A 13,212-nucleotide genomic window follows, 5' to 3' on the forward strand; every position below is an offset into this window, starting at 1 on the left:
AAGACAAGGAGGGGTACTTCATACATATCAAAGGTAAAATCTTTCAAGATGAACCCTTAATTCTGAATATCTATGCTGCAAATGCAAGGACTTCCACATTCATTAAAGAAATGTTAGTAAGGCTCAAAGCACACATTGCACTGCACACAATAATAGTGGGAGACTTCAACACCCTACTCTCATCAATTGACAGATCCTGGAAACAAGAACTAAACAGAGGCACATTGAAACTAAGAGAAATTATGAAACAAATGGATTTAACAGATATCTAGAGAACATTTTATCCTAAAAAGAAGTATATACCTTCTTCTCAGAACTTCATGGTACATTCTCCAAAACTGATCATATAATCGGTCACAAAACAGGCCTCAACAGACACAAAAAATTGAAATTATTCCATGCATCCTATGAGATCACCGAGGACTAAGGCTGATCTTGAATAACAACATAAATAATAGAAATGCAACATTCACATGGAAGCTGAAGAACACTCTACTCAATGATAACTTGGTCAAGGAAGAAATAAATAAAGAAATTAAAGTCGTTTTAGAGTTTAATGAAAATGAAGCCACAACATAAACAAACTTATCGGATACAATGAAAGCAGTTCTAAGAGGAAAACTCATAGCTATGAGTGCTGCAAAAAATAAACTAGAAAGAGCATTCAGTAGCAGCTTGAGAGTACACCTAAAATCTCTAAAACAAAAGGAAGCAAATTCACCCAAGAGGAGTAGATGGCAGGAAATAATCAAACTCAGGGATGAAATCAACCAAGTGGAAACAAAAGAAACTATTCAAAGAATTAGCCAAACCAGGACCTGTTTATTTGAGAAAATCAACAAGATAGATAAACCCTTAGCCAGACTAACTAGAGGGCACAGGGACAGTATCCTAATTATCAAAATCAGAAATGAAATGGGAGATATAACAACAAAACCTGAGGAAATCCAAAGTATCAAGAGATTCTACTACAAAAGTCTATACTCAATAAAACTGGAAAACCTGGATGAAATGGACAATTTTCTAGATAGATACCAGGTACCAAAGTTAAATTAGGATCATATTAATTATGTAAACAGCCCTACATTCCCTAAAGAACTATAAGCAGTCATTAATATTTTCCCAACTAAAAAATGTGCCAAGGATCAGATGGGCTTAGGGCAGTTATATCAGACCTTCAAAGAAGACCTAATTCTAATTCTCTTCAAAATATTTCACAAAATAAAAACAGAAGGTACTCTACACAATTCATTTTCTGAAGCCACAATTACTGATACCTAGACAACATAAAGACCCAGAAAAGAAAAAGAACTTCAGAGCAATTTCCCTCATTAATATATCGATGCAAAAATACTCAATAAAATTCTTGCAAACCAAATCCAAGAACACATCAAAATGATCAGCCAATAGGATCAAGTAGGCTTCGACCCAGAGATACAGGGATGGTCTAATATACAGGAATCCATCAATGTAGTCCACTATATAAACAAACTCAAAGACAAAAATCACACGATAATCTTGTTAGATGCTGAGAAAGCACTTGCCAAAATCCAACACCCATTCATGATAAAAGTCTTGGAACTATCAGGAATTCAAGGACAATACATAAACATAATAAAAGCAATATACTGCAAACCAGTAAGTAACATAAGGCTACATGGAGAGAAACATGAAGCAATTCCAATAAAATCAGGGACCAGACAAGGCTGCCCACTTCCTCCCTACCTATTCAATATAGTACTTGAACTCCTAGCCAGTTCAATTAGACAACAAAAGGATAGCAAAAGGATATAAATTAAGAAGGAAGAAATCAAAATATCACTATTTGCAGATGATATGACACTATATATAAGTGACCCTAAAAATTCCACCTGAGAAGTCCTAAACCTGATAAACTGCTTCAGTGCAGTAGCTGGATATAAAATTATCTCAAACAAATCAGTGGCTTTTTCTGCACAAAGGATCAACAGGCTGAGAAAGAAATTAGGAAAACAACACCTTTCACAATAGTCACAAATAATATAAAATACCTTGGTGTGACTCTAACTAAGGAAGTGAAAGATCTGTGTTAAAAAAAAACTTCAAGTCTCTCAAGAAATAAATCAAAGAAGATCTCAGAAGATGGAAAGATCTCCCATGCTCATGGATTGGCAGGAATAATATAGTCAAAATGGCTATCTTGCCAAAAGCAATCTACAGATTCAATGCAATCCCCATCAAAATTCCAACTCAATGTTTCACCGAGTTAGAAAATGCATTTTGCAGATTCATGTGGAAAAACAAAAAAACCTAGGATAGCAAAAGCTATTCTCAACCATGAAAGAACCTCTGGTGGAATCACCATGCCTGACATCAAGCTGTATTACAGAGCAATTGTGATAAAAAACAAAAAACAAAAACTGCATGGTACCCATACAGAGACAGACAGGTAGATCAATGGAATAGAATTGAAGACCCAGAAATGAACCCACACAACTACAGTCACTTGTTCTTGGACAAGGGAGTTAAAAACATCCAGTGAAAAAGACAGCCTTTTCAACAAATGGCGCTGGCACAACTGGGGATTATCATGTAGAATAATGTGAACTGATCCATTCTTATCTCCTTGTACAAAGCTCAAGTGTAAGTGGATCAAGGAACTCCACATAAAACCAGAGACACTAAAATTTATAGAGGAGAAAATGGGGGAAAGCCTTAAACATATGGGCACAGGGAGAAAAATTCCTGAACAGAATAGCAATGGCTTGTGCTGTAAGATTGAGATTCGACAAATGGGACCTCATAAAATTGCCAACTTCTGTAAGGCAAAAGAGACTGTCAATAAGACAAAAAGGACACCAATAGATTGGGAAAGATCTTTACCAATCCTAAATCTGAAAGGGACTAATATCCAATATACATAAATAACTCAAGAAGTTGGAGACCAGAAAATCATATAGCCCTATTAAAAATGGGGTACAGAGCTAAACAAAGAATTCTCGACTGAGAATTCTCAACTGAGGAATACCGAAGGGCTGAGAAGTTAAAAAATGTTCAACATCCTTAATCATCAGAAAAATGCAAATCAAAACAACACTGAGATTCCACCTCACAACAATGAGAACAGCTAAGATAAAAAATTCAGGTGACAGCAGATGCTGATGGGGATGTGGAGAAAGGGGAACACTCCTCTATTGCTGGTGGGATTGCAAGCTTTTACAATCACTCTGGAAATCAATTTGTCAGTTCCTCAGAAAATTAGATATAGTACTACCAGAAGATGCAGCAATACCTCTCCTGGGCATATACTCAGAAGATGTTCCAACTGGTAATAAGACACATGCACCACTATGTTCATAGCAGCCTTATTTATAATAGACAGAAGCTGGAAAGAACCCAGATGTCCCTCAACAGAAAAATGGATACAGAAAATATGATACATTTATACAATAGTGTACTACTCAGAAATTAAAAAACAATGAATTTATGAAATTCTTAGGGGAATGGATGGATCTGTCCTATATCATCCTGAGTAAGGTAACCCAATCACCAAAGAACTCACATGATATGCACACACTGATAAGTGGATATTAGCCCAGAAACTTAGAATACCCAAGATTCAATTTGCAAAACACATGAAACTCTAGAAGAAGGAAGACCATAATGTGGATACTTCATTTTTTCTTAGAATGGAGAACAAAATATCCATGCTAGGAGTTACAGGGACAAAGTTTGGATCAGAGACTGAAGGAACAATCATCCAGAGACTGCCCTACTTGAGGATCCATACCATAAACAACCACCAAACCCAGACACCAGGCAGATCCCAACAAGAGCCTTCTTGTTGAAAAGAAGATGTGAAAATATCAGTATTTGCATATGACAGTATACTTAAGTGACCCCCAAAATGCCAACAGAGATCTCCTACAGCTGATATACAACTTCAGCAAAGTGGCTGGATATAAAATTAACTCAAACAAATCAGCTGCCTTCCTCTACTCAAAGGATCAACAGGCTGAGAAAGAAATTAGGGAAAGGGCAGCCTTCACAATTGTCACAAACAATATAAAGCATTTTGATGTGATACTAACCACACAAGTTCTGCATGACAAGAACTTCAAATCTCTGAAGAAAGAAATCAAGGAAGACATCATAATGTGGAAAGATTGTTGTGTCCAGCCAGCCGACCACATGTTTGGGTTCTAGGCTGGAAAGGCATTTTGGAAACCTGGAAGAGAAGAAGGGCTAGGGGGGCAAGAACAAGATGCAGCTAAGACAGTCATTCTGATCAAAGCTCAATTTTACTATTCTGCACGCAGTTATGAAGCAGGGAAAGGGGGCCGGATTCCCGCCAAATAATCTTGGGGTCCAGTAGCAGGGTGACCACGTGATGGCTTTGGAACAGCAAAATGGAAGGCTCCAGCAGTGGGCATGGCAGAACGATTGAGCAGGAAGCTCCACCCCTGAGCAAGCAGGTTTCAGGCTGGGGATTGGCAGGATTAATATAGTAAACGTGGCAATCTGACCAAAAGCAATCTACAAATTCAATGCAATTTCAATCAAAATTCCAACTCAATTCTTCATAGAGCTAGAAAGAGCAATTTACAAAATCATCTTGAATAACAAAAAAAATCCAGGATAGAGAAAACTATTCTCAACAATAAAAGAACTTAGGGGGGAATCCCCATCCCTGACCTCAAGCTGAATTACAGAGCAACAGTGATTAAAAACGTCATAGTATTGGTACAGAGACTGGCTTTTAAACCAATGGAACAAAATTGAAGATCCAGAAATTAAGCCAAACACCTATGGTCACTTGATCTTTGACAAAGGACCTAAAACTATCTAATGGAAAGAAGTATTGTCAACAAATGTGGCTGGTTCAACTGGTAGCATATAGAAAAATTGGCCCATTCTTATCTCCTTGTTAAAAGCTCAAGTCCAAGTGGATCAGGATCTCTGCATAAAACCAGATAAACTGAAACTAATAAAAGAGAAAGTGGGGAAGTGCCTTGAGCACATGGGTACAGGGGAAATTTTCCTAAACAGAGCACTAATATCTTATGCTCTAAGGTCAAGTATTGATAAATGGGACCTCATAAAATTGCAAAGCTTTTATAAGGAAAGGAGCACTGTCAATAAGGCAAAAGGGCAACTAACAGATAGGAAAAAGATCTTTACTAACCCTACCTTGATAGAAGGCTAATATCCAATATATACGAAGAACTCAAGAAGTTAGATTCCAAAGAACCAAATATCCCTATTAAAAATGGGGTACAAAGCTAAGCAAAGAGTTCTCAACTGAGGAATCCCAGATGGCCAAGCAGCACCTAAAGAAATGTTCAACATCTTTTGTCATCAGGGAAATACAAATCAAACAACCTTGAGATTCTACCTTACACCAATCAGAATGGCTAAGATAAAAAAAAAAAACTCAGGTAACAGCAGGTGCTGGTGAGGATGTGGAGAAAGAGGAACACTGTCCTATTGTTGGTAGGATTTCAAGTTGACAACCACTCTAGAATGCAGTCTCCAAAATCCACAGAAAATTGGACATAGAACTACCTCAGGATGTAGCTATACCACTCCTGGGCATATACCTAAAAGATACTCCATCATATAACAAGGACACATAGGGGGTTTGCAGAGGGGAAACCAGGAAAGGAATAACATTTAAAATATAAATAAAGACTATATATATATATATATATATATATATATATATATATATAATATAAACATACATATAATATATAGTATATATATAATATATTATATATATTATGTATGCAATGTAACTCAGATCCCAATCTGACAATCATTGTTTGTACACATTTATATGTGAATATTATATATAAAGTACATGGCACTTTCCAGAAAACCAAAGAAGCTTTAAAATAAGTCCCAAATGATGATGCTTGAATTTCTTTTATAAAGTGAAATAAAATAGACATATGAGGCAGGTGGAGGAAGGGAACGTGATGGGAGGGCGAAGGGAGTGGGTAGTTGGGGATGTTCAGGACTAGGTATGGAAAGTTGTGGGGCAATGGGCTACATGCAGAGAGCCTGGTTTCCAGTCGAGGCTAGATCTTGACCTCCGAGACCTGGTAGTGATAATTCACTTACATGGGACAGAAGGAATTCTCTCATGTCTCCTGGACCCTGGCTCCTGTTGAAGTTACTGTCCCCACAGCCCCCACAGGAGAGGCGTGGATATCAGTCACATAGGAACAGCACCAAGCCCTCTCACATGCAAATAAGGTTTCCCCCAAACTCTCAGCCCAAGGCAATGAGAGGGGCTTGCTGTCAAACTCTAAATCATTGCCAGAACTGTATTTAGGAGAGCCAAGCAGGGAATTAAAGGAATGCAAAACTATTCCTTTATCTGACCCTTTTGTTCCAAGAGCTGTAACACTTGGGGAGAGATCTCTTGATAAGTCAGCCCTAGTTCCACCACATTACTCACTGGCTTTTCCCCAACCCAGACTTGGAGTTACCAAGTGACCCAGAAGGCATGGCAGAGGCTTCCTCTGTCTCTCTGCCTGCACTCACTTCCCTCTCTGGGATCTTTCCACCATGCCTGAATAGAGGTCTCCATTGAAAACTTCTGGTACCTGGGCACACAGAAAGTGACAGAAATGAGGACCAGAAGGCTGGGATAATGAATGGAAATCAGCTTTTGAAGTGGGATGGGGCTTGGGGCACATCTTTAGGAGGTTCCAGAGACCTAGGATTGGGAAGGCTCCTAAGAGTCTATGGGTTTGACTTTAGCTGGTACTCCTAGTGGTGGGGATATAGATTCAGAAATAGCCACTTCCTGTGGCCAGGCCAGACACACAGTGAAGAAATACAGACACAGGTGTACCCACAAGACTTAGGAGATGAAATTTTTCCTGTATAGGAGAAATGCAGGGACAAAGATGGACTAAAAATGAAGAGATTGGGCATCCAAAAACTGGCCCAACTTGAGACACATCCCTTTGGCCTGTACCAGTATCTCACAATATTAATGATTCTTTGTTATGCTTACAGATAGGAGTCTAGCATAACTGTCTTCTGAGAGGATCCTCCAAGCAGCTGACTGAAAGGGATTCAGAGCCCCACAGCCAAAGATTGTTCTGAGCATGAGGAGTCTCATGGAAGAGTTGGGAAAGTAGTGAGGCTCCTGAAAGGGAGAGGAACTCCACAGGAACAGGAAGACTGACACAGTCAAGTAACTTGGATAATTGGGGTTTCTTGGAAAATGAACACTATCCAAAGAGGATATTGGGATTGAATCTAGGCCCCTCACACACATAGATAGCAGATGTGAAATGTGGCTTTCATACAGATCCACCCAACAACTGGAACAGGAACAGTTCCTAAATATGTTGCCTGCCCGTGGATCCCATTTCCAAAACTGGGCTGTCTTGTGGGGCATTTTGGGGAAAACATGCACCAAGCCCATCAGTCTTAATGTGCCTGGTTTGGGAGATACCAAGGAAAGGCCTTCAACTTCTCAAAGGAGAAGGGAGACAGGATAGTGGGTTGGGCTATATGAGAGGAAACTAGGTAGGGTGAGGCAGCAATGTGATGCAAACTGAGTTAATATATTAATTAATAGAAAAAAGGAGAAAGAAAAAGAAAACTAGGACTTAGTTTTGATTTTCAGTGATAAAAAGCAAACCTTCATGGGAAAAGAAACAAGACTTTCTTTGGCAAAGTAAATGAACCAGTATGCATGAGAAGCAAGTTTCATTGTATAGTATTTTTTCCTAAGTAACATGACAGCATTTGGGACTAATATATGTGGAAATAAGACACAATACGCAGCATAATATATTATTTTTGTTCAGTATTTTACTTTGTTCTAGGATAAGCATACATCTCCTTTTTCAACTAAAATTTATGTCCGAAAATTGACAATTAAATATGGATTAAAGCCCCATAGATTTGAGATAAAAATGTCTGAAAATTCTTCAAATAAAAAGAATAATTTTGTTTGAGACAGCCGCCTTATTAAAAGGAAAAGATGATCTTGGTTCCGGGACTCCGCCGAAAAGTAGTCTGCACAGGTGACAGTGTGCACACAGAAGCAGACAGCTTCTGGGACAGGTGGGAGACACAGAGCTTCTGAGGCAGCACCCATTTCAGGCTCCAGACATCCAACAACCTCCCCTGCCAGAGGACAGGTGTCCACCGGGCCAGGAAGATTTTTGCCTCAGGAACGGCGGGAGCCATCTTGGTTCCAGGACTCAGCTGAAAAGTAGTCTGCACAGGTGAGAGCATGCACACAGAAGTGGACAGCTTCTGGGACAGGCGGGAGCCACAGAGCTTCTGAGGCAGCACCCTTTTCGGGCTCCGGACATCTGACCACCTTGCGGTCCACTGCAGCACCAGGATTCCTGGCACGGGGAGTCTCCAGACACCCACAAGGAACTGCACAGGATCCCCCACGGGATCCTAAGACCTCTGGTGAGTAGAACACAGCATCTTCTCCAATCCAATCACACGGGACCTGAGACTGCATTAACTAGGGAAGAAGATAACCCGGCATGATTAGGGGCATAAGTCCATTCCGGTCCACTCCAGCACCAGGGTTCCTTCTGCGCTGTTTCTGGACACCCCCAAGTTCCTCACAGGACCCTCCATGGGATCTTAAGACCTCTGGTGAGTGGAACACAACATCTGCCAGGAGGCAGGTTCGAACACCAGATATCTGGACACCTTCCCTGCAAGAGGAGAGCTTGCCTGCAGAGAGTACTCTGACCACTGAAACTAAGGATAGAGCTAGTGATAAAAACTGCATGGTACTGGTATAGTGACAGACAAGTAGACCAATGGAATAGAATTGAAGACCCAGAAATGAACCCACACAACTATGGTCACTCGATCTTTGACAAGGGAGCTAAGACAATCCAGTGGGAGAAAGACAGCATTTTCAACAAATGGTGCTGGGACAACTAGGTGTTATCATTTAGAAGAATGTGAATTGATCCATTCCTATCTCCTTGTACTGAGGTCAAATCTAAGTGGATCAAGGAACTTCACATAAAACCAGAGACACTGAAACTTATAGAGGAGAAAGTGGGGAAAGGCCTCGAAGATATGGGCACAGGGGGAAAATTCCTGAATAGAACAGCAATGGCTTGTGCTGTAAGATCGAGGATTGACAAATAGGACCTCATGAAACTGCAAAGCTTCTGCAAGGCAAAAGATACCGTCAATAAGACAAAAAGGCCACCAACAGATTGGGAAAGGATCTTTACCTATCTTAAATCTGATAGGGGACTAATATCCAATATATGTAAAGAACTCAAGAGGTTCTTTGACTCCAGAAAATCAAATAACCCCATTTAAAAATGTGGCTCAGAGCTAAACAAAGAATTCTCACCTTAGGAATACCGAATGTCTGAGAAACACCTGAAAAAAATGTTCAACATTCTTAAACATCAGAGAAATGCAAGTCAACAACCCCGAGATTCCATCTCACACCAGTCAGAATGGCTAAGTTCAAAAATTCAGGTGACAGCAGATGCTGGCGAGGATGTGGAGAAAGAGGAACACTCCTCCATTGTTGGTGGGATTGTAAGCTTGTACAACCACTCTGGAAATCAGTCTGGCCGTTCCTCAGAAAATTGGACATAGTACTACTGGAGGATCCCACAATACCTCTCCTGGGCATATATCAGAAGATGTCCCAACCGGTAAGAAGGACACATGCTCCACTATGTTCATAGCAGCCTTATTTATAATAGCCAGAAGCTGGAAAGAACCCAGATGCCCCTCAACAGAGGAATGGATACAAAAAATGTTGTACATTTACACAATGGAGTACTACTCAGCTATTGAAAACAATGAACTTATGAAATTCCTAGGCAAATGGTTGTACCTGGAGGGCATCATCCTGAGTGAGGTAACACAATCACAAAAGAACTCAAAGGATATGTACTTGCTAATCAGTGAGTATTAGCCCAGGAACTTAGTATACCCGAGATATAAGAGACGATTTGTAAAACACATGAATCTGAAGAAGAACGAAGACCAAAGTGTGGACATTTTGCCCCTTCTTAAAATTGGAAACAATCACCCATGGAAGGAGATACAGAGACAAAGTTTGGAGCTGAGATAAAAGGATGGACCATTTAGAGACTGCCATATCCAGGGATCCTCCCATAATTAGCCTCCAAACGATGACACCATTGCATACACTAGCAAGTGTTTGCTGAAAGGACCCTGATATACCTGTCTCTTCTGAGACTAGGCCAGGGCCTATCAAACACAGAAGTGGATGCTTACAGTCAGCTATTGGATGGATCACAGGGCTCCCAATGGAGGAGCTAGAGAAAGTATCCAAGGACCTAAAGAGATCTGCAACCCTGTAGGTGCAACAACATTATGAACTAACCAATACCCAAGAAAATAGAATATTGATGGCTGTTAGGAGAGTTATGAGGAATGTTTGTCACTTGGACTGTCATTTTCAGCAGCTGAATAGCAGAGAACAAGGATCTTTGGGATCCCTAAAGATCAACAATAATGGAGAAAAGGTAGGGAAGCTTACAGCCAAAATTTCTTTGACACGTCTCAACCAGAGCCGAGAGTCCACAAAAGAAATGTGACAGAATGTACAAATACAGTCTAGAAGATAACAGGTCACAAATGTGACCACCAGCATCAGGATGGTGTGGGATGCTCTAGTCTCAGCATGAACTCTGAGCTTCTGATTTGTGGATTGAATATGCTGCAGTCTTTGGTGGTGTCTGTTCAGGAGAATAACCATGGAGACACTGCTCCAGATGATTATGCTGATGAACACTGCATCATGGGTAAATGACAAGATGCGAGTGCCTATACTGAAACCAGTGGTGGAACAAACCCACTTGCTTTTGATATTGGTATCATTGTATGTTTTCTGAGGACCACTGACTTTCATTGGAATATGAGCATTATTTAAGACACTGAACAACCAACAACTATAACATGTATACCTCACAAATATGGGGGCTCTTCCATGGAGCATCACCCTACCCCAGCTACCAGGAGCAAGAGTGACAAGCTGATAAGTGCTCAGAGAGCAGGTGGAGCACATGTTTGTACTTCGAGCCACCAGGCAAATGAAGTACCCAAGTTTACATTTTAGGTCAGTTGGGGGCTCCTTTGGAACAAAAAGTGTCATATTGTTTGGAAATGCAAAGAGCAGAATCAAGGTATTGCCCACAGCCAAGTTGGCTAGAATGACTTTTATGGGTTTCTGTTGAGATCCATTCAAGATTGGAGATAAATTATGAACAATCAGAAAAATGTTGACTGCAGTCCCAACCCCAACCTGGCAAAGCAAGAGGACCTGAAGAGCCACTTCCTCTGTGGTTTTCACAGATTTATTCTGAGACAACATGGAGACAACCTCATTGGTCAACGGAATAGTGATCATGAGGGCAGTGCTGTTTGAGTCTTCTCAAATCCTGACCTTTCCAATTGATTTGAAATATTTTCCCCCACAAAGAGCAGCACTACTTTATCTGTATGATCATGTTGACTGGAACACTGCATGAACATTGATCCATAATATCAACTTTACAAGTGTTTTACTTTTTCTTTCCTCATGATGGATCTGTGTGTGTGATACAGCACTATCTCCATTGGTTAACATCATTACACACATTTTAACACAGTATGGGCTCTGCATATTTATAAATTAACATTTATAGACAAGCCTGTATTTTTGCTTGATTAGAATTCAGCATTTTTCCTCATGTTATAGTAGTGTGTTAAGAAGAACAAATTTGGTTTTGGATAGTTGGTTCTGGATCTAATGCCATCTATTGACCTTTATGCCACTTCGTTCTTTTATTTCCTGTCATTCAGAACAACACCATTCATGTACATAAAATAAAGTAAGTATATCTTTTAAAATATAATGCAGGGCTGGAGAGATGGCACAGCAATTTAGGGCACTGGTGGCTGCTTAACTGCAGCAACCTTAGTTCAATTTCCACCACCCATATGACAGCATCTAATTGTGTGTAAATCCAATTAAAGGGGATGTGGTATTTACTGCCATACATGCAGGCAAAACACAAATGTATAAAACAATTAAATGAATAAAAATTTAAAGAACAAAATAAAAATTTAGTAATTATACTTTACAAAAGAATGAGACTGAAGAATTCCCCCCTAAAATAATCCATCTAGTTTTGATAAATTTTTACAATCTTTACCATAATGATAGAATGCATAATATTTCTGAAAATGTCACTATTATTCTATTCACATAGAAAAACCTTCATTTACAAATATATCATATATGTAGGATAAAAGTGTCTGGAACCCAAGCATATTATTAACTTATAAATATCTGAACTTTATCTGTTTTTATAAGGAACTGGGTGCTGCACACAAAATTGATTCATCTACAGTTTTTGTCATCCACAACTGAAATCACTAAAAAAATTACAGTTTATGTATTTACACACATAGATTTTTTTGAAACTGAGTTTGAGATAGACAATGTTTACTCTGAAACTTACTTTTTTTATTTTGCTGTCCATAGAAAAAATAAGCCATCATCCTACATTTAAAAACCTGTCCTCTCACATATAGTCGTCAGATGAAGGAATTTTTCAGATGAATCCTGAGCCATGGAATATACATTTCTTTACACAAAGGAAACGACTGACGTAATTAGATAAACTGTGGAGATAAAAATGAAGTCATTCTAATGATTAATGTTGGCTCTACAAAACACCATTGATTGCAGAGGAAAGAAATCAAGTCTAAGCAAAAATCTACAATTGCAGGAATCTCACCTACATTCATCAATGATGGTGATGCTCATAGGGATGAAGGCCTACTTCTGAGAGTTATTGCAGAAACAGAGTTCTGAATTCCACTCCGTTTGATGACCTTTTCTGTGTAACTATTTCCGAAGACTGGTCCAAAAGAAATCCTTACCTGCCCCATATTTTCCATGAAGTGTTTCACTGACTGAGACACGCTATCAGAGCTCATGAAGACACAGTATGTGGTACTGACATAACTCAGAGAGCAGATTACTGTGTTATACTTGGTATTATTTATTGTGTCTGTGTGGGGATGTTGCAATACTTCTAATGAAAGAAAAAAAAAACATTTATCCCCAGAGCAAATCATCATTTTCACTTTCTGGTAATTAAGGATGATGCCAAGAGTTTGTTAGATCTTAATGACTAGTCAAATTTCCTTTGAGAGATTCTAAGTTCTGAATTGATTTTG

General features: G+C 39.4%; 1 protein-coding gene across 3 annotated transcripts; it reads right to left on the reverse strand.

Annotated features, from left to right (window-relative positions):
• Window positions 1–7,817: 7,817 nt before the first annotated feature.
• Window positions 7,818–12,993, reverse strand: LOC147003440 (vomeronasal type-1 receptor 4-like). 3 transcript variants are annotated; one of them, XR_015048005.1, is made up of 4 exons: window positions 12,772–12,993; window positions 12,489–12,651; window positions 9,353–11,815; window positions 7,818–8,491 (listed from the first exon to the last, which is right to left on the reverse strand). XR_015048005.1 is itself a non-coding variant. In XM_085842069.1 (3 exons), exon 3 carries the CDS (start codon window positions 11,390–11,392, stop codon window positions 10,442–10,444), a length of 951 nt encoding a protein of 316 aa, XP_085698195.1. In that variant the 5' UTR covers window positions 11,393–11,815; window positions 12,489–12,651; window positions 12,772–12,993; the 3' UTR covers window positions 7,818–10,441. The 3 variants fall into 3 exon arrangements, 2 of the variants coding, with proteins under 2 accessions (XP_085698195.1, XP_085698196.1); XM_085842069.1 differs by having other exon boundaries at window positions 7,818–11,815; XM_085842070.1 differs by having other exon boundaries at window positions 7,818–12,015.
• Between the last annotated feature and the right edge of the window lie 219 nt (window positions 12,994–13,212).

The sequence above is a fragment of the Mus caroli genome, unplaced genomic scaffold (assembly GCF_978045245.1).
Source record: "Mus caroli unplaced genomic scaffold, Mus_caroli_1 scaffold_8, whole genome shotgun sequence".
Classification (NCBI taxonomy): Eukaryota; Metazoa; Chordata; class Mammalia; order Rodentia; family Muridae; genus Mus; species Mus caroli.